This window comes from Osmerus mordax, chromosome 21, assembly GCF_038355195.1.
Source record: "Osmerus mordax isolate fOsmMor3 chromosome 21, fOsmMor3.pri, whole genome shotgun sequence".
NCBI classification, from domain to species: Eukaryota; Metazoa; Chordata; class Actinopteri; order Osmeriformes; family Osmeridae; genus Osmerus; species Osmerus mordax.
This window is the reverse complement of record NC_090070.1, coordinates 5,281,105-5,302,857: the sequence shown is the minus strand read 5'-3', so window position 1 is coordinate 5,302,857 and position 21,753 is coordinate 5,281,105. Positions and strand designations below refer to the sequence as shown.

At 40.1% G+C, this 21,753-nt stretch overlaps 2 protein-coding genes across 7 annotated transcripts; one reads left to right on the top strand and one right to left on the bottom strand.

The window, feature by feature from the left end:
• Positions 1-41: 41 nt before the first annotated feature.
• LOC136965357 (histone H2B-like) lies at positions 42-3,992 on the top strand. 5 transcript variants are annotated; one of them, XM_067259480.1, is made up of 4 exons: positions 42-454; positions 1,871-1,898; positions 2,137-2,273; positions 3,147-3,992. In XM_067259480.1, exons 1-3 carry the CDS (start codon positions 84-86, stop codon positions 2,161-2,163), a joined length of 426 nt encoding a protein of 141 aa, XP_067115581.1. In that variant the 5' UTR covers positions 42-83; the 3' UTR covers positions 2,164-2,273; positions 3,147-3,992. The 5 variants fall into 5 exon arrangements, with proteins under 5 accessions (XP_067115581.1, XP_067115580.1, XP_067115579.1 ...); XM_067259479.1 differs by lacking the exon at positions 2,137-2,273 and having other exon boundaries at positions 1,871-2,090; XM_067259478.1 differs by having other exon boundaries at positions 1,871-2,273.
• A 3,092-nt stretch (positions 3,993-7,084) lies between these two features.
• On the bottom strand, positions 7,085-21,140 carry LOC136965353 (prolyl hydroxylase EGLN3-like). Of its 2 annotated transcripts, none has more exons than XM_067259473.1 (5): positions 20,177-21,140; positions 11,536-11,655; positions 8,932-9,068; positions 8,604-8,671; positions 7,085-8,222 (listed from the first exon to the last, which is right to left on the bottom strand). In XM_067259473.1, the coding sequence occupies exons 1-5, from the start codon at positions 20,939-20,941 to the stop codon at positions 8,167-8,169; spliced, it is 1,146 nt and encodes a 381-aa protein (XP_067115574.1). In that variant the 5' UTR covers positions 20,942-21,140; the 3' UTR covers positions 7,085-8,166. The 2 variants fall into 2 exon arrangements, with proteins under 2 accessions (XP_067115574.1, XP_067115575.1); XM_067259474.1 differs by having other exon boundaries at positions 7,085-8,208.
• Between the last annotated feature and the right edge of the window lie 613 nt (positions 21,141-21,753).

Here is a 21,753-nt window from a genome sequence, read left to right as displayed (position 1 = left end):
TATAAATTTACATCCTCCCTCTATATAAAGTGAGAACTGAGCCTCCACACCCTTATATCATTAAGAAGCGTTCATAGGAAACCATGCCAGAGCCAGCGAAGTCCGCGCCCAAGAAGGGCTCCAAGAAAGCCGTTTCCAAAACCGCTACAAAAGGCGGTAAGAAGCGTAGAAAGTCTAGGAAAGAGAGTTATGCTATCTACGTTTACAAAGTGTTGAAGCAGGTCCACCCTGATACCGGCATTTCTTCCAAGGCGATGGGAATCATGAATTCTTTCGTCAACGACATTTTTGAGCGCATCGCCGGCGAATCTTGCCGTCTGGCTCATTACAACAAGCGCTCAACCATCACCTCCAGGGAGATCCAGACCGCCGTGCGCCTGTTGCTCCCGGGTGAGCTTGCCAAACACGCCGTCTCCGAGGGCACCAAGGCGGTGACCAAGTACACCAGCTCCAAGTAAACGGATGCAATTTGACAGTTCAATAACAACCCAAAGGCTCTTTTCAGAGCCACTCACTCCTCTATAAGATGGATGTTCCATGGTGCTTGCCGTTGATTTTGTTTTTGAGCATAGGATACACATAGGCCTACAATGTGTAGTTGGACCCAATACGATTTGTTTACCAGTTTTGAACGTATTCTTCATCATTGCGCTAAGGATTGAGTGGTAATGTGGGAGTTGGACCATTGGGAGTCAGGCTAGTAATCTGAAGGTTGCCAGTTTGATTCCTGGCCGTGGCAATTGATGTTGTGTCCTTGGGCAAGGCACTTCACCCTACTTGCTTCGGGGAGGTGTCCCTGTACTTACTGTAAGTCGCTCTGGATAAGAGCGTCTGCTAAATGACAATGTAAATTTTACTGACAAGGGGTCTTTCTCTTTCAGTCAAGTTTCCATATCATTTCATACCAGTGATTCATTTAAGATAGCCCCATATGTTTATTTTTCTTCTGGATGTGGACAATTTGGCCAGATCCAGATGATCCAAACTGACTTTGGTAGCTTTGTAGTGTGATTATGATCTTTAGTTTTTGCTTCACACCTACTTTTGAATTGGCATTCATGGAGGGAAGCACCCCACTTCAGCCTCCATAGAGCCCAGCCACAGTCCAACAGTTTTTGGACGTAGTCCTTAGACCCCAGCAGCGGAACATGGCAGCCTATCTCGATTATGTGGTAGTCCACTAGAAGGACTGGGAGGATCATCGGGACCAGGTGCGACGAGTTCTGAGTGCCCATCGTGAAGCGGGTCTGGTTGCCAATCATAGGAAATGTTTTGCGGATCAAAGGAAGGTACAATACCTGGGCTATTCTGTTGGCCGTGGGCTCCTTACGGCCCAAAGTAAGAAGGTAGAGGTGGTGAAGAACTGGCCTCGCCCCACAACCAAGACCTCAGTACTTAGATCTGGCCAGTTATTACAGAAGGTCCATCCCTTTCTTTGGTGACAACTCTAAGAGCCCTGCTTTGCTGCACTTTGAGGTAGGCCCTCTAACTCATGATGTAACAAAGTAGTGCTTCGTGTTAGGCCTGGAAGTGCCTATATAAGAAATGGTAATCAAATGTACCAATAATAAAAAGTTTACAATCTCGAAAGACTCAAGATAAACTGTAATTGTGACTCCAAACTTCCACTGAGGCACCATTATTATAATGATGCTAATATTTGGTTTAAGACATAAAACTACATGACTCAGCGAATGTTCGGTGGCTTGCTATTTTCTGTATGTAGTTCTTTTTACAACTTAAAAACTAGGTGGACCTTCAATTTACTAGTACTTTTATGTCAAGTTAGCGGTTCAGGAATGGAGTTCTCGGCATGTTTTGTTTTTTTAAATGAGAAAAGCACAATTCATTTTCTATCTTTTGCTTTCAGAATATCCAGGAAGCAAGAGGGCAGCAGTGTGAGTTTGGGAAGAGTCAGAGGGACAGGGGGAAGCCCTCTTCACCCAGCCCCTCTGAAGAGGACAATGTTATCCTGAGCTCCCTCAAGAATAGAGGGATCCATTTTGAACTACTGAAGGGGGATAGGGGAACCTCTTATTTGAATGCTCTTATGGTCAAAGACCACTCCTCTCACAATGGAGAATTTGCAGGTAATCCAGTGTGTATTAATTTATTTCTCTGTACTGCATCTTTCAGGTAAAGAGGACAACCTGTTCCAGCTGAGTGTTGCCATCGTTAAACCAGAGTGGCTTGTGGAAGCTGAGCTTATGGCCCAGTCCTGCCAAGGCCAGTGTGCTTCAGGATTTGGGTTGCAAAGGGGCAGAACATTTCCGGTACATTACCAGAAACGTTCCATAGGAAGTTAATTAAGCAGCGTAATTTAGGAAATAATAAAAGTTGGAAACTTCGCGGGAATACAGGAAATAAAAGAAATTCAAGGGGAATTAATTTCAAATTCGGGGTAATTTATACAAACTGTTTGATAAACATAAATTAAAACATTTAGTTTGGCTATAAGCAGACATGCATGCAAACTAATACCGATGTAAAAAAATATATAATTACTTTTTTAGATGTATTTTCTGAGTAGAACCTGAATCCATTATTTCATTGACAAGAAAATTGTTTGGCTGGATGTAGTCCTTTGGCTCACCTGCAGTGGTGTGGCTTCAATAGTCTGGAATACACTGTCCATGCAGGGGGTGTCTCACATTATTATTGAGACTCAATAACATTTCAGTAAGTAATGTGTTGTGTGCATGTGATTGAGGAATGGACACGGTAGAAATTCGACCAAATTTGCATTAAATCTGGTTGTTTTAACCAAGATCATGCTGCAAGATGGGTTTTATCACCTGCATTTCAGTTCCCAGTTATAGGCTGACTCGCAATTTGACAAATTTCCAGTTCATTCCCATTTATTCCTGTTAGTTCCCATGGAAAGGGACTTTCAACTGTGAAAATTCTTGGAAAATTCCAACCCTATTCGGGATTTTGCCCTAACTGTCAGGGTGACCAATAGAATGCAGACCAAAGAAACCACCAGAGTGAAGAAAATCCCACAAAGATAAAGTAAATGTAGACTACTTTGCATTTAGTTTTATTCCTGTTCAGTGCAACCAAGCAATGACAGGAAGAGTTTCACCAACACCTTGTTTGATCCTCTGTAGTTCAACCTTCCTAACTCCAGTTTTCAATTCTCTCAGTCTCAGGTGTCCAACAAGCAACGGAAAGACCAGCAGCATGTAAAGAAGAGAAAGTACATCGCTAGAAGGTCCTCCAGATCAAAGGAGCATCAGACCAGAACCTGCTACTCTAGTACCGGCTCTCAACACACTCAGAATGTAAAATAAAGAAATAGAAGAGAACAGAGGGCCCAAGAATGGCGAGTGTGTGTGTGCAAGTTTGTGTTGTGAGCAATCATATGCTTAAGGTTTGTTTGCTACTTGGTTGGGCTATTCAGCTGCCTCTTCATAGATACACTTTCGATACTCTTTTGATGCTGGCGAATGAGGAACGATTTTTCTTTCTCATTTTGAATTGAGCTTTTGCAGGCACAGAAAAAAAGAAGTTTGATGTTGTTGATAACGTTCAAGTTATGTATACTGTCTGATATGGTGTGGAATGCTGCAATAAGTCTTTACAGTTACTAAAGTTTATGTTTTAGCAATTTATCCTTTTATGTATTTTTCTAAATTTTTATCCAGCTTTCTAAAATAAATGATTAAGGGTGGTGCTCACCATGTCCTCAAGGGGTACAGCAAACACCAGAATCAGCTTTATTTGCAAAGTAAGTGTACACAAACAAGGACTTTACTATGGCGGGGCAGGTGCATACAATAAACATAATGAGAATTTTAAAAATACACACCAGATTATATAGGCCATAAGAGACCCATCAATGTCTAACATTGATATTATTTGTACACAACTCCTTTCAGAAAGTTCATGGTTCTGTTATACATGTTGACAGGTTCACTAGTGTTTACTGTAGAAAGATGTAGGCAAAACAGCTTGTTGTTCTATTGGACCATTAAAATGCCATTAACTAATTGACAGTTTCACTATGCAGGTTTTCTGCATAGACATATATACATAGACGTCTATGTATATATGTCTATGGGTTTTCTGTTCCTTCTTCCTGCCTGTTTTGATGATGTCACAAATGGGGTCCATGACGACATCATCATAGTAGATGAGTACAGTTGAATGTCTGTGCATGTCATTATAGATTTGTACCACGATTTGTACAGACACGTCTACAAGCAGGATGCTATTCTGAATCTAGAAGTAAGCCTATACCTTTTTCATGTGCTCTTGTTTGTTAACATGCCACTGATTCATAGGAGTTGTGCTCAAACATTGAGTCATAATTGATTAGATATTTAAAATATGGATAAAATGCTAACCGTCATCATAAACAAATAATTGTCCCGCTAAAATAATCAATTTGATATGTGCTAATCATGTAAATGTATTCAGATTGAGTATGATCCGTATAGCCTACCCTACACGTTGTGTTACTCGATTACGAGAAAATATGTTTAGGCTAAGCACAACGTTTGAGATCGATTGAAAAAACGTTGATAAAAAAGTTAATATTCATTAAGCGAACAAGCGCAAAAGTGATCCTTCTGTCGGTGTGCGCCTCAGTTTTACAACAATCTAGCGCCATCTCTGGTTATAGTATGCGTTCCCCTATGTGATTCGTACATTTATAGATTATAGGCAAATTCAGGCAGCGACGTTTCAACTTTTCCGTTAAAATGAATGGCCTTTTCAGGGACTTTTTTAGGCAGTTCAGGCAGGGTATATGGCGTAAACCAAGTCATTATGTCACTTGACGGTAAATGCGACATGTTACATATTTGAAATGAAATTGCATGTTTGAAAAACGTCAGATTGAAATGTCGAGCGTAGGGGTCAGAATGTTGTCACAATCTAGCAATGATGTCACAAAGCAATGTGTCATTTCTAATGTGTCCTATCTGCTGGTCGACATGAGTAACATACTTGTGTATGATAAACGTCTGTGTAGCATTCACTTTCTTTTCCAAATAACAAAACAGGGAGAACATGAGCGGATTTCCAGAAAAGAAGCAGGTGGATAAGAGAAAGGCAGAACGCAAGCAGGCACAAAAAAGCTGGCCACAGAGACTGGCAGAACACAGATGGGCCCAGCAGATGCAGGCAGCACAGAAGGATGCAGAACGGAGGTTTATAATTAAAAGATGGGTGGAACAGAGAAAGGCCTTACAGAAGCCTCCTGCACAAAGGCTGGCAGAGCTAAAGGAAGCAGAGAAGAAGCAGGCAGATGAGAGGCAGGCTGAGCAGAGGTGGAAAGAGTGGAGGCAGAAGCAGAGAGCACAGTGGGAGTTAGAGCAGAGACGGGAGGAGGAGTTCAACACCTCCAAGAAAAAACGAGATCCGCAAGAGACCAGGACACCTCACACAAAGGTGCTTAAGTCTCCTACCATCTTGGAAGAGTTGAAGATGATGGATGACCTGCTTGAGGAGGTAAGACTATATGCCAGCAAAAGGCCAGCAAAACAAAAGTTTAATTCATTGGTTAAGATCGAAGTTTTCTGGATTTACAAATGCCAGAATAGTTTGTGTTAGGTATTCCACTACAGTGCTAACAGTCTCCTTGTGTCACACACAGACAGCGGATATCAAACTTCCGTCCATGTCCCCCATCCATCAGCCAGTCTCCCCAACCACCCCACTCCTCCCACTAGGTAAAGATGGAACATCTTACATGGGCCTCACCACCAAACCCCTGGAAGCTAAGGCCAGGCATTCCCACGGGGACCAGCAGCCCACCTGTACACCTCTTCCTCGGGCCACTCACAGCTGCATCCCCCCCTTGGCCAACCAGGGCCTGCAGTTATCTGAAAATACATCAGATGAGGAAACCTCGGAAGAAGATACATTCGATGAGGAGCGTTCACCCTACCATACTTCAGAGTTTGTGGAAACACTTCCCCTGGCTTGTGAAGCAAGCAGCGTTCAGCAGCAAAAGAGTTTGCTTTGCCTCCGGTCTGCTGCACAAACAAAGGTGAGTCTTCAGGCAAAAAAGCAAACATTTGTATAATACGTTTAATATACTCATGAAAGGTTAACTCATCAAATAGTCGTTATTTTGACTTGCATCAAAGCTTTGTTCCCATCAATATAACCAATCTCCCTTGCCCTGATAGGCGGCTGAGAGACTTGACTATGGGAGGATCATTCTCAGGGATGAAGGGAAGGAGGAGGAAAGATCAGAGAGTGGACTGCCAAAGATGCAAGTACGGGATCCATCTATTGAGGAGAGATTAAACAGTGAGATGTTGAAGAAAATGGAGAAGGAGGTTAAGGCTGAAAAGGGGAAACCAGCCAAGAAAGAGAGGGAGTTGATAGAAAAGCAGAAGAAAGCTGAAAAGCAGGCACAAGAGAAGATGGAGAAGAAACAGAAGAAGCAACTGGAGCAGGCAGAGAAAAGAAATATGGAGATTAAAATAAAGTTGGAGAAGGAGAAACGCAAAATGAAAGATCTTGAAAGGAAAGAGATGCAAAGGTTAGCAGAAGAGGAAAGAAAGGAACTGAAGAAGAAAGAAAAGGAAGAGAAAAAGGGTGAATTAGGAAGATTGGAAATGGATTCTCGCCCGAAATGTTGTGGCTTCTTCGAGAAGGTTAAGAGGGCCTTTAATTTAATTTAAGAGAGACCTTCCATCTACAGTAACACCAACAGTGATACAGTAACAATAACAATACATTGAAAAAGGAGAACAAATATGTTCAATGAATGTATAGTATATTGCTTCCCAATAACTTTTCCCAAAAGCTAGAGGATTAATTTATGTATTATCAAATTGGTGACAATCCTGTTTTCTTTTTTGTCAATGTTCTTGTTAAATCCCAATAAATGAATCACCACTTACTATTAGATTTTTTTTCACATGAACTTCAAAATGTACTATTTGGTATCTGATATGGAGTCGGATCATCTAGGTTAGATCAGTTTTATAGATGCTAGACAAATACTGCTGGCCAGAATTTGACAACAGATTCAGAACAGCTGGATGGCAATTTTTTGTGTATGCTGTTTGTCGCTCTGTCACACATTCACACAACAAATACAATATCTGACTCAAACTGCTCATATAAAACCTGACTGATTTAATTAAAAAGCTACTTTACACAGAAAACCCACTTCACAGTTGGTACTGTAGTTGGAATCAGCTTTTGGTTTTTACAACGATAACGGTTACAACAGTGACAGTTACAACAGTGACGGTTGAGGTTATGTCTGCAAAAACAGATGGATCACAATTACAGGTCAGTATGATTTGGCCCTGTGTTCCGTTACCAGGCATCAGCACTGTACTTTAACGTGCCAGCATTAGACAGAAAGTGTACAGATGTGAAAGTCAGTCAGGTTAATGTGGTGACTTTGTCAAGTAGTCACCACAAAACCTCCATAATCATATTATTTGTCTGAAGTGTGTCAAAACTGTTTGAGTTAAAGACATATGTACCTTTTAATTCAAGAAAATCACCTTGTACTCTGTATTGATACTTAACTCAAAATACTCAAATTTCACTGTCTTTAAGGGGACTACCTATATTTTTTCCATTACACACAATTTTGCAATTATTCTTTATGTAACAAAGCAAAAAATAAACCATAGAGAAGCTTGGGCAATAATGAGTCCCTGCTGTACAATGATGGAACATTCAGGGTCATTATGGATCTGTGTGTGTGCGTACAGAGGTGTTTCTAGGCATAGGCAAACTAGGTGGTCACCCCACCCGCCCCTTATAAATAAATAAGCAACAAATAACACACACATTAACATTTATTTATGTGTTGTGAGTGAAATTAGATGGTGCGGGGGGGCGAGGCCATGAGGCCTTTTTTGCACATCTGCTGTTACGCTTTAATGTATTTTGTGTTAATAATAGTTAAATTAAAATGAGTTATTTCCCCTGAAGATGACCCTTTGGGAGGGACAATTTGGGAGATAGGTACAGATCTCGAAAATGGCCAGAAACGTCACTATGTGTGTGTGTGTGGAACACCATGTGGAACATGAAGGTTTCAGAAAGCAAACTAGTTTTCATTTCCTTTCTCCACTTCCTCTGTCTCTTCTTCTCATCCTTCCGAGTGTGTCCCACTCAGCAGATGTATGCAGTAAGGTCCATCGGTGTCCCACCACCCACACTCGTTTTCTCTTTATTGTATCAGCTCAGATCTGAAGACTTGTTTAGCTCCACCTGGACTCCCTTTTCTCCAGCACCTACATAGAAAAATACATTGAAGTGGGAACAGATGCAGACATATTTACATCAATGCTCATAACAGTATGTACTACAAAAAGGAGGCAACGAAACAAGTCAACTACAACCAACAACTTGTAAGTAGCTCTTGTTGTACATACAACAGCTGTACAGTGCTCACACAATGCATGCTACCATGAACAATATAACCAAAACCTTTTTCCGTGTTATCATGCATCCCCAAAATTTTATTTAACATGCATCAAATAACCAAGCTTTTCAAAGAAACTACAATCTTACAAAAACGAACAGAATTTCCAATCTCAGGAATGAAAAACTTCTGAGTAAATGTCTGTTCTATTTTATGTTATCTGCAGGATTAAAAACCAACAAGGTTTTACCTGTTTGGTATTTCTCCTTGGCTCGTGCTCGTTCTTCACCGTCAAAATACCACACTGTAATGGCGTATCTGCACAGACAAAGACCAAATTCGTAATATGTCTAAATGTCATGTATAGGTTGTTTGTGACACAAACAATATTCCTCCCAAAGATGGTTATTCTTAAAAAGACTTTGGTCTGGAGGAAGCTCTTAGTCCTTGGTCCAAAATTCACAAAATACACCGGACCGGCCACAACCATTTTGAAATAAATGGATTCTGCCATATCCATGCATATGGAACCCATTCAAACTCCTTGAAATGTGCAATTGTGGGCCTAAAAGGCTCACCTGGTGGCGTAAGATGGCTGCACCTCGTGGGGGTTTCTTCTGTCTGACCAGAAGAACAGGAGGCGGTCAAACTTGGGCTCGATGTCCGCAAGTTGAGCCTTACCCTCAGGGAAAATCCTCAGGAGACCTCCATGTTCCTGCAGCACAAATATGATTAATTCATCTTAATTGATTTATGTCTGTACATTAATGGAAACCTTATAGAAAGTCACCACTTCTAACCCCCCACCTTAAACCCAAGTACCTGAATAAATCAGAAACAGAAACATTGTTTTTTTGTGCATACCGAGAAAATGCTTGAGAGACCTGTTTGGTGGAGTGTTGGTGGTGTTAATTCGTGCTTTGTACACAGTACAAAGCACACCGTGTATGTGTGCTTTGTACTGTGCCTCGTCCTGTATCCGTTCATTAATTTTGTTCCCTCTTCTTTCTGAAGAGGAGCTAGGTATTCTTACCTAGGTTTCAACCCATTGGTGTACATTGCATCACATTGATAAGTGGTCTTCAACCCTCAGGGCTTGTTTACCTGCTCCAACACAGCTGATTCAAATATATGGGATGTTTTCAAGCTCTCCTGAAGCGTGATAATGACCATTTAGAATCAGGTGTGTTGGAGCAGGGAAACATCTAAAACGTACATGATAGTGTACGTTCCCTCAGATTGCACCAAATTGAAGCTTCAAACTGCTAAAATGTAAAAATAAATTCCAGCGGAGGATGCCCCCCGACCCCCGTACTAATATTTCTTTGCCCCCCCCCCCAAAATGTCTCATTAACCCTTCTACTAAAGTGGGCTGGAACCGGGCCTGGGTGGAATGAGAACCATGTGTATTTTAGACCTAAGGGGCGTTGTTTGTTTGCCAAGAATTTAAAACAAGCAAACACAAAAGCAATTAACACCCGTATCTCTCTAGAGTGCTCTGCTAAAACCATTAATGCAGCCCTTCTTTCGTTCTACACACACATGCATTCAGGACACATTCAAAGATCACCAATATACTAACACACACACACAAAGACATGTGCACACACACATGAAAAAGATAACGGAATGTGAGATGAACACATATGTAGATCAAATAAGCCCCTCTACAAAAACACAACAGGAATGTTTGGGTGGAAAGGTGAATGGGTGTTTTCTGTGAAGGGTCTGACCTGTTCCGAGGACTATAGCATCTGCACAACCATAACCAAGGACCACATTTTTGTGAGGTAAGATTATGGTTTCTCCAAAATTATGAGATGGGAAAATCTGATAGGAACCCTGTTTTTCATTCAATTAATCTTAACTCTATACACACTTCAAATGTTGATCTTTCTGAATTAAATATTTTCAGAGACAATCATAACCCTCTTTTCTGGAGCACAGATACTCATATAAAAAATACAGAACACTGTAACATCCAATATACTGTTTCCATAATCCTGACATAATTAACAAGATTTGCTAACCTAGAGTCTAGATGATTCCTAATGCACTGATTTGCATTAGGGGAAATAAATCAAGTGCACCTGTACTTCTGTTGGTTAGGGTGTGTGCATGCTAATTTCTCAGGCTGTGTTGTGTAGGCAACATGGATAAACCACTATCTACCTTCGGGGGATAAAATCAGTTTGTGGATTAAAAAGTGATATGTAATTCTGGAAATGTGGCAATATACTTTGTTGTGCTCTCTGCTCTATTCTAGGTATTTGGGTGGTATTTGGTGAGCTTTCTGATTAGTTTAGTATTGAGAAATTTGAAGTTTGATTTTCATTCATTGCTTTTACACATTACAAATTACTTAAAATTTTTGAAATAACGTGTACTTTTGTTTTGTTTTTGCATCATACACGTTTCATGTGATTTCACTGCAATCATGCCACAAAAACATAAAAACTGATAATCCAACAGAAAAAAATCTGCCTGCTAAAACATAGTTTTCATGAGAATAATGGTGTTTGACAACAGATGTTGCCCAGATAGCTAATAGTGAGAATGTGCTAGGTTACACCTCAATAAGCAGTACCTAATTTCTTATGAGCATAATCGTGTAACAACCCTAGGACTTCTTTGACACATCAAAGTCTGCTCTTCAGACAACCCTTATGCTCAAAACTAATGTGCACTCAGCAACAAATAGCAACATAATAACAATCTGAAAAGCATGATCTGTCCAGTATTATTATCTTTTGCTGGGACTTGACGTCTCACAAGGACAAGTACGCTGTACTAGCCTGGAATATTAAGGCAGCCAAAAACAAAGTGACGTGGGTTTCAGATTTGGGTACTTTAAATGGGCTTCTTTGGTGAATACATCCTTCAATCTTGGGGAACAACTCATACCTGCTCTTTCTCACACCAATCCACTGATTTGTAATATTTGAGTGAGGGGTACAGGCGCTGCTTCATTTAAATATTACATTTAGAATAAGGTGTGATTAAATCTCAAAGATTATACATACAAACATTGCATCAAATTGTGCAATAGCTTTCCATCTAACTTGTTGGCTTACTTGGCTGTGGAAAAGGAAAGTGTTTGCATTTTGTAGTTTTGTCAGTTTGGTCACACTTGATCTAAGTAATGCATTATTGTTTGTTTTGTATTTTTTCTGTTTACATACCTTGGCATCCCAGTCCTTGTTGAGATAATATATACATGTCACACATCTACCATCTCCATTGGGGTTATCTACATGCCGTACATAGCCAGTCCCGTTGCCAGGGTAACACGCCACCATCGCCTAGCAAGAGGAAGAGGTTTGGTTAACAATTGGGGTTTGTTTAAATAGTAGCATTACTGTAAAATAAAAGATGGAGAAACATATCTCAATCTATATTCCTTGTCTGTGCTAACTTTCATGGAGAATAAATCCCATTCTGATTCTGATATCTTAACTAAATATCAGTCCAAGTGCTTAATCACAAAATAATGATGTTTGACATCATGTACATATTGAAAATCATTAAAAAAATACTTTTGAAAAGTGTGTTTCCTTAAAACACCAATGAACAAATTGTCTTAATGTTTAACATATAGCTTGACATCGACAGACCAAACAGGAGCTTGCAGATTTGTCTGATTCTCACGCTAAATATAACCAGTTTTTCCCTCTTTTGATAAGATTGACGGAAGTACAGGAGAGGAGCAAACCAATCAAACTGAATTGAACGGAAGGGCTCAGTCTTCCTATGTGCATTACATACTGATTGGCAAAAAATATGTCAGATGTGTGACCTAGAAGAGGTCATGAAAGAGGTCTAGCCAAAGGATAAAGAAATCAGCTGTCATGCCTCCGCACTCTGCGCAGCCTGCAAAGAGGCTGCGCTCTGCTTCCCCGAGTTTTGAGTTTATTGGTTTCACCTGTTGATTGTTTGACCCATTTTAGTTTGCTATTTAAACCCCTGTAATTCGTAGCTTCTTTGCGAAGTCTATTCTTTTCTTGAATTGTCAGTCCATTTCTGATATCGATCTTTTGCTTGTCATCCGACCACGATTCTGAACAACCTCTATTGCCCTGTTTGCCTGTGTACCGACTTTTGCCTGTTCCTGGACAACCCTGTTGAATCTATCTACATATGTGGGTGGGAATACCTCTGCATTTGGATCCGAGTCTGTTCTGGTTACATCTGCCCTGCAGACAATTATTTATTTGCAAAAACACGTTAGTCATCAACCAAATTAGCAAAATCAAGCATTTTCTTGTTACTTGCTGCTTATGCACAAGTCCATTGTTAACAAAATAGACTGTTGCCCTCTACATTTTATACTATCTGAACAACTGGTATGTTTGATTTATCTATTAGGAATGGACTCACTTCAACCCTTAAAAGTGTAAAGAAACAGTAGACTGACTACCATTGGCATAAAGTAATTTTCTCCCCTCCATTGTGAGTCAAAAGGGAAAAAAACATGATAACCATTGACATTATTTTTATACACAAAAACATACTATTCAACTGGAGGCAGGAAATAGAAGAAAAGTAAAACATTCTCTGTCATAATTAATATACTGTCTTGCAACCAACATAATAACATCTTAATTTTGTATAAACCAACAACAATATTGTGCTTTGCGGCTTTGCGGCATACTTGAGTGACAATTCTGGAAAATTCCCCAATAGGATTGTCTCACACCATTGGAAAGAAGGAACAAACATACTTCAGAAAAATACATTTCTTACAGTTGCTAGGGTCAGAATGTGTCAAGCCTCCTTATCCCTCCCTCCTCCCAAATGCTTGGCTTTGTTCTTGTTTATTTGTGGCCTGTTAGCCCCTCTATGATCTCTTTTAAATCTGGAAAAGGTGATGGAAAAGTAGCCACAGGGGGAACAGGAGAAAGAGGAGAAAGAGGACAAGGGGGGCATGGAACCTCCAGGATGTCGTGCGTAGCGCTCTGCGATCACGGCCGAGATCCACTTCCTTTGGGTGTAAATCAACCTGGAGGACGGGAGGGGTATGGAAATCCCCCGGCTGTTATTTAAGAGAGTCCCTGCACGCAAAAATGGGGAGATCAAGAGACAGGAAGGATGTGCAAAATGGGTCAATGGTGCTGGGGTCCAACTGTGTGAATGAACATGTCTTTCTGTTGTGTTTGGTGACAAAATGGTAAAGAATAAGAGTGTGTTACTCATGTGTGTGCTCAAGGACACCATGGACAGTATGTACAACCTTTCCATAGCCCACACACTTTGAGCTGTAAATAGTTATCAGTGAACAAGAATTCCAAGGATAGAACCTTGGGACAAATAAGGACAACACCGCTATTGTTTTCCTTTTCTGTTGAACTCATCAAGATCGTTTTGCCCTCACAACACAGGGGCCCGCTTAGATTCCGAAACAGTGAATGTGACCTCGAAACACAGGCTTGTCATGCCACGCTATGGATGACAGACCCCAATCAACATGCCATGATTGCAGCCATTAGCCCTTTCCTACTAGCAGGTGCGAGGGTGAAAAAAAACACAGACACACGTACAGACAAAAACAAAGACGAGTCAGGACAAAGCAGCAGCCCAGGGTGTTGACGCACTTTCGGCAAAGGGACTCAGGCTGGTGAGAACGGAAGAGAAAACCATTACGGAACTACAACACAAACTAGCGCACAACGTCATCGTTCTCAGCAACTCCCTCTGTTCGCTGATTGGACAGGTAGAAAGTAAACCGGAGACATCTGACTTACGTACCTCTAGCCCAGACGCAGTACAGAAGCAAAATCAAAATTGATCAGGGGATATCAGAATAACCAACAGCCCCTCTTCATTTTTGGGGAGGATGAGTGACAGCTATCACCCCCTTATATAGGGCACCTGTGTGAGACAAATGCTGATACATTTGATGTTCAGTCACTGGTTGCACTAGACAGTGGGTAAACTATTAAGAGCAGAGCTCCCCTATGGGGCAGAGCTGCACGAAATAGAACTGACACAGTTGTTGAATCAGCTAGTTTCAAAGAGTTTTCTTTATGGATTAAATGCTGGCTAGCTAACAAGCAACAATACATTATAAAGTGGGTACTTTAGTTTCAGTAGAGATGCAGTGACATTGATCAACATGTTAATGAATAAATGTGCATGCATTCAATCTTTTGACAACGCACAACAAATGTCGCTGTCCAGGTGACCCGATACAACAGCACTATGTTTCGGAACTAGGCTTTGAATGTAGTTTGACCAGTGAAAAAAAAATGAGATGGCTAACAAGCTTCAAATATATGTTTTCGCTCTATCTAGCTAGCTTGCTGCGAGCATTTCTCCAACTCCTGGCAATAAAATACAGACAGATGAGGAACAATTTTGCAGCGTTTTTGCTTATTTCATCTGATCAACCTCTTAGCCCATTTCCATAAATTAGAAACACCTGTGACATGCACTGAATCGTGACATCCGTACCGTGAATTTGGGGTAGAAATACATGTACATTACACTGCTAGTATATTGTGTAGTACTGTATGTGTTGAATATTTTTGTCCTTTTGGGCTTTCTTGACCTGTCAAGAACTTCTTTGTTAAAAAACAAAAAAGATAGGTCTATTTAGCTTGAGACTTAAAGGCAAGGTAGGCAAGGTGCGCAAAGCTAGCTATTTATTAGTTTATTTTTGACACAATTCAAACTAAAATATCCCACTTCCTCCCTTCAAAGCCACTCCCACAAAACTACAGTAACGAGCATTGAGTGGAGGGGCAGAGTGCGTGCAGGCAGGTAGGTACACAGATAGGTAGCCCGACCAATCAATAGTCAAGGTACCCCTTAATGATTGGTCGTGTTTATTACAGTACTGCGACGCCCACAGATGTCGGAATTTAATATTACCGTCAAACCTTTAGATATATTGGTTGCTATCAAGATGTGAAGTTACTTTTGGCAAATATGACAAAAAATGCTTCTCAACCACATTGCCTACCCTGCCATTAATATAGTATATAATATGAGCAGTTTCCACCAATTCTCTTTCAATATTTTTTTAATCAACATACACTGTTGTATGTTATACTGTTGCATGTGTGTCGTATGTGTCCTAACTTACCGTGCTCTCAGAAAGTTGACACCCCCTTTAAAAGTACTCAGCAACCTTACAACCTTACATTTATTTGTGTATCTCCTATCCTTCCTCTATTTACTTTACAGAGAGGGAACTGAGTCTGCAAAAAAGATGTGCTTCGCACTGTGTGAGTGCTGTGTTAAAGAATCGAAGTGACTCCACCTCCCACCGATTAGCCTGGGCATTGTCATCTCATGCATGGAATTTTCCAATTTCCATCCAACTATGTGTTGGCAAACAAAATAGTTAGTATACACAGTACAGACAGAATTGAAATAGTATATATGTCCTTCATTCACTATAACCCTGCGGCCGTTTTAGAGAGCTGGAAACAAGACTGAGCTAAACTGGGCTGTAGCTGGAGTGCATCCAGACAGGCTGTATTTTAATGATCTTGCTACGTGTGGTGCGTGGTGCTGTCTGCGCGCTCCTCGTATACTGACCCCGGCAGTAGTGAAGACCGCTGGAAGAGGAGTAAACACATTTTGCTCCAGTCGGGGAGAGAGAGAAGGGAGGAGGGGTGGTGGGGGTGGTGGTAGTGGGGGGGGGGGGGGGGGTCGCAAACCGATTAGATGGCCACAGTGTTTCCTTTAGGATTTTTTTTAGCAGTGGGGGCAGGTCTGTCCGAACAACAACCCCTGCTTAGTCTGCTTAATTTGATCTTGACATATAGGCTAAGCATTCTTTAGTAAATAATAACAATAAAGCCACTATTAATTACATTATCTTAATGCAGTGTAACTACTTCAGCATAATAATGCACCTAAAATACAAAGGTGAGAAAGGGCGTTCAGCAATCGCTATTGAATCAACAGCCACGTGCAATTTAGCTAGCAGGTGAACAATACAAACAATGAAAATCACCAGTTAACTTAATTTTAAAAAGTCCAAATCAATCAACAAAATATAAACGCGACCGCTATTTATTTAATGACATTACCCATGCACAAACTTCTATTGTTTTGGAGGTGAGCAAGAGGTCTCCTGAGAGCCCTGAGATAGCTGACACTACATTCAAACGGTATCTGACCTTCAACTCCAAGCTGAACCTGAAGGGACTGACAGGCGATGCTTCTAACACTGCAATCTGTAGTATTCTTAGAGAAAAATGCAGAAGGTATGGATGCATGGTAAGCTATCATGCTGTTATTTCCTTTGGCAAACGCACATGTACCCAGTAGGCATTGAATCTTAAGCTTAATTTGTTCCACCCCACTGTGGGCCCATTATGAAACCATTGATGGATAAAACTCCAGCCAATTAATCACAACACCAGATATTCAAGACCTCTGTCCTGGTTTTGGCAGAAAAGCACGAGAATGCAGACAAGAATGTTGGAATAGAATACAATATTACTATGTGAGTATTGTGTGAGGTTTTGGCATCTTCAGGAAAAGGCAACGTGCAAGTTACTTGGGTGTCTGCCTGTCTCCTCATTAGGAGTTGAACTTCTTCCCAGTCTGCTTTGTTTACATCCCCTAAATGGCCATTTTAGTGCCCATTAGCCTTTAACTCCTTGAGCCTGCCAGGGTCAACCTACTAGCAGTGCTACCAGACCAAGCCAGAATGGCATAATTAATCTATATGGCTCCCGGACATGGTTCTCTACATCAATTAGTCACTGACAATAAATCTTTTTGAAAAGTCTTTGAGAAAAATCAGAACAAAAGACTTCTGGAATTTTAATGAGTCCTTAGTAAAACAATATTATTTGGGAAAACAAGTATCTAGGCCTTTTGAACAGAGTAAAGGAATGTTTGTATTCAAATGACCAATATGGAAATGATTTCAGGTACCTGAAAATGCTGATCTCAACTAAGGTCTAAAAGTCATTTTTTATGAATAAGTAATTGTGTACATGTATTTATCTATGTTATCAGTCAGCTTTTTGTTTGAAATTATACAAGTCTCTTTGGTATAAATGCAGGATGTTTTAAACCAGAAAAGGCACAACACATGTCAATAACATAAAACCGTGTCATCATTTCGGTCGATTAGGTGCAGTTGTGTTTCTGATCTGAGCTGATGCAGCAGTGGAATTAGTTTCATTGCTAATCCTCCATCCTGTTTAGAGTATTGGCCAAATGGAGATAAACTAAAAGGCTGACAAAACTGACCAGGTGCTATGAGAACTTCTTAGGTCCAATACATTTGTAATGGCCAGCATACTCTGGATAAACTATACGTCTAGTTGTTTCAGTTGAAAATACCTCTTCTAAGTCAGTGTGTCTCAAAAATGTCAGCCAAAGTTTGGGAAAAGATTTACAAAAAACACCCATTCTAATTTGTCTGTCTACACTCCTGAACGAGCTATAAAATAAACATTATTTGCATTCATAATGTAAACAGCACTTTTAAAAAGTGTCTTATAAATCACAGAAGAAAGTAGCTATTTCCAAGAGGAGCTGGTGAGTGATTTCCCTATAAAGAAAATGCATATCAGGTTCATGGACCTTGAATGTCGAGCTTGCGTGACCAGAAAGGGTCTCGAAGCACATGTATTCGTGGAACACAAAGTTTAGCTTTGTGTGTGCTTGTGTATGTGTGTAAACCGATAAGAGAGAATCTCAAACATGAGTCCAGACAGTCATTGAACTATCAACTGTTGTCCTACTTATCAGGTGTGACAGAAGAAACTTAAGTCACATTATGAGAAATCTGTGTGTAGGCTATTGAGAAGGAAAACAGCAACAGACAACATACTTTAATCCCAAAAGAACATGGCAGGCAGTTGGTTATAAAGAAAAGAACAAACATCATTCCAGGACTTTCTTTTTCTCTCGAAAAAAAAAAGTGTCACTAAAGTTAGGGTTGGAGGGTGTTGCTCACTTGACGTAAACACGGCCTTTCACTGACATAGGGTTTTCTCTACTAGGAAGCAAATGTTGAAAATCTACTATGAGTTCCAAACAATAGAAAGCAGTGCAGGGCTTTATGTATCTACCTTTAAACCCCTAGATCTGCCTCCTCACTGGCAAACATTCAAGCTATTTTTTGTACATGTATGCTTCATTAATGTGGAATAAATGCTGATTTTCTTCTCATAAAGGCAATATAGTTCCATTGTATTTAATGAAAGCAAATTATACTTGTTGAACCAAGTTAAAAGCAGTGCATATGGTATGGTTATCTAAAACTGTAATTAAAAATTGGCCACAGTCAAAAGACGGAACAGATGGAACACAATGCTATGACCCTAAGAACACGCATGTCAGTGGTTCTATTAGTGAAACAACTATCCATGAATAATTTTCTTTTGGGATGGATGTGTACTAAACAGGGTTAATGAGGAATAAATAGGAGTCCAAAACACACCAACCCAGCTCTTGACTACTCCTGTCTACTCATTGGCCAGAATTGATCTTTACTCTCACATGCACGTCACTCTCAGAAAGATGCATCGCTCACAGTCCTACAGGCAGCTGTACACTTCATTCAAATACTGCTTGCCAGTTCTTATATGTTTTTACCTTATTGTCAGGGCTTCAATTTCATATTCATGCCTTTTACTACAGTACTTGTTTATTCTGATTCAGTGGTGGGACGAGAGCCAGGCAGCAAATTACCATTTTCACAACAAAAGCAAAAAATCTTAAAAAAATTCTGAAAATACATTGTATTCATATTTGTATTAACAATGAATTGTTTATAAATCTAACTGAGCTTTACTTTTTATCTTAATAGCTTTCACAAATATCCTGATTCAAAATTGACGTGATGAAATCTGACATAAGGTCGAAAATGATTTGACACATTACATTGGCCAGAAAGTGAGTCTGAAGGTTCCTTTTCACCCATAAATGTACCCAATCAAATGATAAACTGGAGGCAAAACAATTCGACCTTAATGTTTTTTCCCAACTTCTTGGTATGTTTTGGCCTTAAGGTCATGTTCCATGTTTTCATTAAACCTGACCTGAGGATATATATCAAACTACAAATTCACTTTTACCTTCTATTGTTAACATTAAATCCAAAATGTAAAAAAAAAAACATAAATCTATAAGATGGCTATAATAAACTAAATTTGAGGTCAAATTGATTATGGGAATTGACCAATTCCATGGACAATACATTGATTGTAGGCAACTTTTGTTAAGTTTGAGCTTTTGCTATTTTAGTGTCTTTGATTCTAGTAGGCCTATCTGTAAAATTAGATATACCAGTTTGCCAAGTGTCCAAATGTGAATATGTAGTGTGATTACTTTCACTCGACTTTTTGATTATAAGTATTGGAAAAACAATACTTGTATTTATCTGTTAAAGGTAGGGGTGTAACAATACACTCAGCTCACGATACCATACGTATCGCGATACAGGGTGTACGATACAATACGTATCAATACGTTAAAAAAAAATATCGATACACGAGATATATATATATATATATATCGTGCTCACGATATATATATATATATATTTTTTAATGAAACTTAAAAAGTTCTGTAAGTTCTGATTCTGATGCAGTAGGCTAGTCTTCTGCACAATGATTGCCATTATGAGACTGAAAGTATTATAATCTAACTGCACATTTGGAAATCTGTTGGAAATAAACAGGGATAATGACAATTAGCCCATTCAAAATATCGATTATAATGAAGAATGATAGGCTATTATACAACATAGGCTTATGACAGCAAATATATCATTTAAAGAGGAAAGCAAAGTTTGAGAAATCTTTTTTTTTTTTTACGAAACTCATTCACTTGGGTTTAGCTACTTACTTTCGTTCTTTCGTGTATTTTGTAGTTTCCCAGTTTAACATTGAAGTGTCCGACCAATTCGTCCATGCGTTTCAATAGGAAAGCTATCTTCTCGCAACCAGGCTCTCTTCCTTCAATCCAAGTTATTTTGTCACCTCGTATATCTTGAGATGAGTCGCTTCTTTGACTGACCAACTGGCCATCAGTAAATTTACCAGTCTTATGAAGGGCTCTCACGTCCTTCAATACACTTAGTCCTGTTTCTTCTCCCAGGAAACTGTCAACAACACATATGCCATGCTTATTCATACATGGCACTATGTATTCCATTGCCAGTTTTTGCGGAGAAGGTTTAGTTCGTCCGTTAGGCTTATTGTGGTTAATATCTTCCTCTGGTTCTCGGCTGTAGGTACCGGAGCAAGCTTCTGATGTGATCAAATCTTTCATTGGTTCGCCGTCAGTAGACAGCTCCGAAAGTCCAGCGTTCGCGGGGTTCTGTGAGAGACTGTTCTGCTCAGTGCTCTTCTCTATCGACAACTGCTCTCGCTCTGCCTTAACATTTCCAATTGGCAATTGTGGATCGGGTGGTCGGGGCTGACATAGAGGTTTCTTGGCCTCATTACACATCCGCTTGTGCCGTTTCCAGTCCTGTATTTGGTGTTCCTTGCTGCAATAGAAAGAGTTTCGACACCTTCCACATTTGAGGAGGTTTTCCATTTGACCACAAAGCTCACAATACTGCCGATCCATATCCTCCCCGCTTTTCTTAGCACTGTCCCTCTGCATGGCCAAAGACGGTTACCTCGTCTCACACGCTGCTAAACAGTGCACTTTTAGAAGTGTCCAAAACAGTGCATGCAAAAACGGAGTCTCCCTGCTTTCCAGTCAAACAATTTCATCACACATGTTAAACCACCCTTCTTTCGGGTTTCGTTATCCATACACCTAATTGCCGGATAGTTGTGTAGCACGGCCGCATAGTGAAGATTTGGACGAGTCGCATGGCGCCGTGCCCTTTTTCCCCTGAACTTCGGTTCACACGTAGTCCAAAGTAACCCAGCCCCTGACGTCAGCACAACGAGGGCAGGGCAAGCTTCGGTGCCACTGGACCCATTCTTAATCTTAAATAACAGCAATTTGAAAAGAGGCTTTAGACTGATGTGTGTTCAGTGTTATCATACTGCAAGCCCACCGTTTAAAAAGACCTAACGGACATTTAAAAAACAGTAATCTGTAGCCTAACTGTCACAATGCCAATTAAATACAGTGCTCTCATAATCAAGAGGTCAAAAGGCATTTGTAGACTACAGTAGGTCTGTTTTGGTATGAAATCTGGTTATAGCCTACAGACGGCTATTACATTATTATGGTCCCATACCATAGACACCTAATATAAATCGATAATGTGATCAAAACTAGTTATCTAATTAGTTTGGAACAAAGAACCACTGTCATATAAATCACTCACCCAGTTAACATAGAGATTGGTGAAAGGTTGTGTACCTTTCCCTGAAATTCCAGTGCACCCTGCAATAAAACACTGGGATTATTATTAAATTAAGTGGAACACCTGCCTGGTAAACACTGGCACATATTCA

Bases quoted from the DNA above. Each gene is read 5' to 3' on its own strand.
- LOC136965357 (XM_067259479.1), top strand. From the start codon at position 84: ATGCCAGAGCCAGCGAAGTCCGCGCCCAAGAAGGGCTCCAAGAAAGCC. The intron at 455-1,870 runs GTAAACGGATGC...TTTTGCTTTCAG, and splicing joins ACCAAGTACACCAGCTCCAA to AATATCCAGGAAGCAAGAGG.
- LOC136965353 (XM_067259473.1), bottom strand. From the start codon at position 20,941: ATGCAGAGGGACAGTGCTAAGAAAAGCGGGGAGGATATGGATCGGCAG. The intron at 11,656-20,176 runs GTAAGTAGCTAA...TCCTCTTGCTAG, and splicing joins AAATACACGAAAGAACGAAA to GCGATGGTGGCGTGTTACCC. The intron at 8,672-8,931 runs GTGAGCCTTTTA...TTGTCTGTGCAG, and splicing joins CAGCCATCTTACGCCACCAG to ATACGCCATTACAGTGTGGT.